Source organism: Aspergillus thermomutatus (genome assembly GCF_002237265.1).
Source record: "Aspergillus thermomutatus strain HMR AF 39 chromosome Unknown NODE_16, whole genome shotgun sequence".
Lineage (NCBI taxonomy): Eukaryota > Fungi > Ascomycota > Eurotiomycetes > Eurotiales > Aspergillaceae > Aspergillus > Aspergillus thermomutatus.
In genome coordinates, this window is record NW_020798064.1 from 1 (window position 1) to 4,201 (window position 4,201).

Consider the following 4,201-nt stretch of genomic DNA (forward strand, 5'->3'; position numbering starts at 1 on the left):
TAGTTGGTAGATATGTAGGCTTTGTAGTCGGTCCGAGGGGGGGTGTCAGGATTCCATCCCGTTTAGGTTTAGCGTCCCGACTTAGTCAGCCTATATATAGTTGGCCCCTGAGCCATCCTAATTGGACTTGGCGCTTCCCGATTCTCTCATTCCCGACGGTCCGCTCTCAGCCTCATGCCCCGCTCTGTGGCTGATGAGTATCCCTAGAAGATTTTAGAAGCCGTGTTCCAGATAAAGAGTAGAGTACAGTAGACTGTGTGCCAAAATGATAATCAGCCGCTGTGTTGTCGGCAGAATTGTGATTCGTTAGTCATTATTCGCATCTGGAAAGCTTGTGTGTGGGCGCCTCGGGACTCGTCAGCTTGTGTAAACTGATAAAACTTAATGAGAACTCTTCAGCCTGATGGCCTCATTAGAAGACAACAATCTATCCTGAACGATAAAATCACTTGTCTCATTGCACCTCTGCGCATGCGCTCGACAATGCCAAATTACAAATTGGCAGCCCTCATCACCTTAGTACAAAGGGAGGCTCGGAACTAATAAGCCACATAATGCTAAAGATATGTACCGTGGCAAGATGGCACTCATGATAGTAAAATGGTCAAATAGATCAAATAAATTAATAGAGACGAGGGGAGGCCCGAAATGTAGACATCTTTGCACTCGCTAGAGAAAGGGTCTACAGCAGACTTTTGATATCTCTGATATTTCTGCATCATAAGCTCTCAATTCTGCGCTCTCATATCTTAAACTAGTCGCTTCTCTTCCATAAACTCCTCCAGAATCTTATTGACTTCATCCGCCTTCTCTAACTGCAGCCAATGCCCACCATTCACATTCTCAACTTTGAGATCAGGGACGAGTGGCCGCATCTGCTCCGGAAAATTGGCCGTGACAGTGATGATGTAACCGGTAGAGGCGATTAGCAAGGTTGGGTGTGTTAAGGTGTGAGCGGGCGTGGGAATTTCTGTATTGCATATTAATAGGATGCGAAAATTGTAGGTGATAGAGAACGAGTTTCAGGGGAAGAAATTGAATGGGAAAGAAAGGGAGACACAAGGTATAGAGGGAAGTGGTACATACTCTTTTCATCTTCTTCATTGATATTACGCAGATTAGCCCTATACCAGTTGATCGCAGGGCCATAGCCACCATTTTCGACGGAGAAGGCGTGTTGATAATGTTTATGGTCCTGTTCTATGTAAGCTAATTTGAAAACCCCATGTACTACAGCTAGAAATTTTACTTCTGATGTCAGATAGGCCGGCAAATCAACAATCTTGCCCTCGGTTAACCAAGTGCGCAAACCGCCTGGGGCGCCCTTGTATTTCTTGTTGATCTCGTTGTCGTTGGCGAAGAAGAGCGATTCCACGGATTCGGACTACAGTATGGTCAATATTTAGCAAGTCAGAATTTGCAGAGTTTAAAAGGAACTTACATGTTCATTTAGGAGCTTCGGAGCATCCTCTTCGTTAAAAAATAGGAAATACCCAAAGATCGAAAAACCAAGCTTGGCTTGCACCGAGCTATTGATATGTTGTATCACCGCAGTAGTGAGGCTACGGCCAGGAGCACTATATCCGTGGTCGATGAAGACATAGGCCGAAAAGCGCTCTGGATGATAGTTCGCTAGGCGTGACAAAAGGAAAGATCCCCTGGTGGAAGAAGCGTTAGCATAATTGCACGCTAACTCAGCACACCTTGACTCTCCTTTTGTTTAGAAATCACATGAATGTGACAACTGGCAGAAAGACAGAATGAATCGCAAAACATACCAATCATGTGCCACGCCCACCACCACTCTAACGCCCTCTAAGACCATGATCTCAACAATGTCCCTCGCCATACCTTCACCCTTATACATCTCTAACTCACTCGGCTTCGACGTTCCGCCGAACCCAAGTAAGTCCGGAGCTAGGATTCCATAACCCTTTGCTACGAAGAAGGAGATCTGATGACGCCAGTCGTGCGAGGTGGAGGGGAAGCCGTGTAGGAAGAGAATGTATTGAGTGTTGGGGAATTGGGGTGGGATATGGATGTAAGAATAGGTGAGTGCGCGCGCGGTAGTGTACGTTAAGTGAGGGTAGGCCATGGTTGATTAAACTTATTGGGTGGAATGTGAATTATTATACAATGAGTTTCTGACGAAGGTGAAGGGGAAACTGACTTATATACATTTAGTCCGGTAGACAAAGAGTCATTCTAGATAGATTATAATGGCATGCCAGGCATAGAGTCGCTAAGACTATTAAGGGCTCACTCAACCTACAGTTATTGGCTCCAGCGTAACATTGCAGAACACCGACGTCATGACAAGCATGGGCTTCTATGCGCTTTTGGCCTAGCAAGGCTGCAGTGCGATATTGAAATTAAAAAAAAAAAAACCTTTGATACGCTCTGAAGACTGCGATTTGTTGTAATGTCTTCTGACATCTTGCTGTAATTTAATACGAACACTTGTATTGGAAGCACATAGATGTTTTTGTGTTACCCACATTAGGTTGCGCACAGCGTTGCAACTCTTGATCATTTACTGGGTATTTTCGGTTTGTTTTTATCGCGTTGTAAGAGGCCCTTCCTCTACAAGTCGGCCTGAACTAACATCTCATTCATTAAATGAAAATTATCTATTTATCAATTGTTGCTGTTCAACCGAAATGCCACTAAGCAATTGACTTGAGCAGTGAGCTGAAACATAGCACTGGCAAGTAGATCATATCTAGTAGATAAACTGCCAACCTGGCAGTTCGATCCAGCCTTAGTAGAAACCGCGAGTGTCCGATCGTGCCTCGTGCAGAGGTTCTCAAGTATGGCACATCCAGCCTGGATATGCATCTCAGCCCGGCTATCGAGTCCTAGGAGAAACTCGATATAGCTGAAGACAACGCTCGTTAAGACGGCAAGCTCTAGACTTTGGGAAGATCCATCGAGCCGACGGCAGAGATCCTGGATGGCCATGCTATAATGTCGAATTGAGAACGCGATCGCCGGGGGTGTGTGCCATATGTTAGGATGGTAACGGCTGCTGGTCAAGGCCCCGATTGCTAGGGCCGCATGATGCAATGCTGGTTCGGCGAGAGTGGCCTGGAGGATGATGTTTTTCCATGCGGGGAGCTCGAAAAATAAAGAGAATTCCCCAGCACAAACGACTTGGAAGTACTCCATGTGCTCATGTTCGCCATCTAGTAAAGGCCTGGCAGAAGGGTATCGCAGACCACGGATGGGCGGAGTCATCGCGTACTGCGGTGCTTCAGAGGGAGACGACGAGACGAAGTCACATTTCCAGCCCGCTTTGATACAGGGTGAGCAAGCTGGCCTGGCCTCATCGCACTTCTTATGCCTGGTTCTACCGCAAGATTTACAAGCTGATTCAACTGGTTACGGGCGGAGCTCACTCACTTGCATGTCAAACATCCCGTGCTGACTTTCCGAACCCCCCGAGCGCCATAGCGTAATTTTCTTATCATGACTGGACCATTACTATGGTGACTCAAATCATGACGAAGGATTGCTCCGCGTGTCTGTTGAAGTAGTGGAGTGAGATCCAGGAGGATGTTATGAGCGAGAGAGAAATAATTAAGGCGCAAGCCTATGAAAGAGACCAAGACTACGGGCCACCTTTGGCCGTCATGATTGGCTGAAGCGTAAGTTGATGCACGCTAATGTCGGTTAGCGGGTCCTCCTAAAATGAATTTGTCATCGGCCGCATGTAACTAACGTAATCCACCCCCAAACAGATCACTCATCTCCGAACACGCGCACTATATCAATTTCAAGTCTCAATTTCTAACCTAAAATAATAATTATATACAAAAAGCTAATTACTAAGAAGGCACACGTTGAACGATCTTGCGAGATTTTGAGAGGGAGGGAGAGAGAATGAGAAGAAGAGAGGGAATGGGCGTCAACGCGCCATTTGCCGGGGGCAGCTGCAGGATTCAAGTTAAGCATGAGTCTCTGTGAATGCAGATGCTAAAAGGTTCAGCCTTGATAGGTATCTCCAAGTCCTTTGTAGCATATTGGGACTACCTACTATTGATTTTGTGGTCTGGATTTACTTGCCATCCAGTGCGCTGATTTCAGTTGATTTATTATTTTACTCTGTGCGCTGTCTATGTCTTACTATCCTTCAAGTCTGATTGTTTCTCCTTGCTAATTCTTGATGATACTGTTATAGGAAATGATGGATAAGGGTCCC

General features: G+C 46.0%; 1 protein-coding gene across 1 annotated transcript; it reads right to left on the bottom strand.

The window, feature by feature from the left end:
* Positions 1-749: 749 nt before the first annotated feature.
* CDV56_100245 (alpha/beta fold hydrolase) lies at positions 750-2,095 on the bottom strand (the record flags this gene model as incomplete). Its single annotated transcript, XM_026753864.1, has 4 exons — positions 750-970; positions 1,087-1,384; positions 1,442-1,658; positions 1,779-2,095. The coding sequence occupies 4 exons, from the start codon at positions 2,093-2,095 to the stop codon at positions 750-752; spliced, it is 1,053 nt and encodes a 350-aa protein (XP_026617839.1).
* Between the last annotated feature and the right edge of the window lie 2,106 nt (positions 2,096-4,201).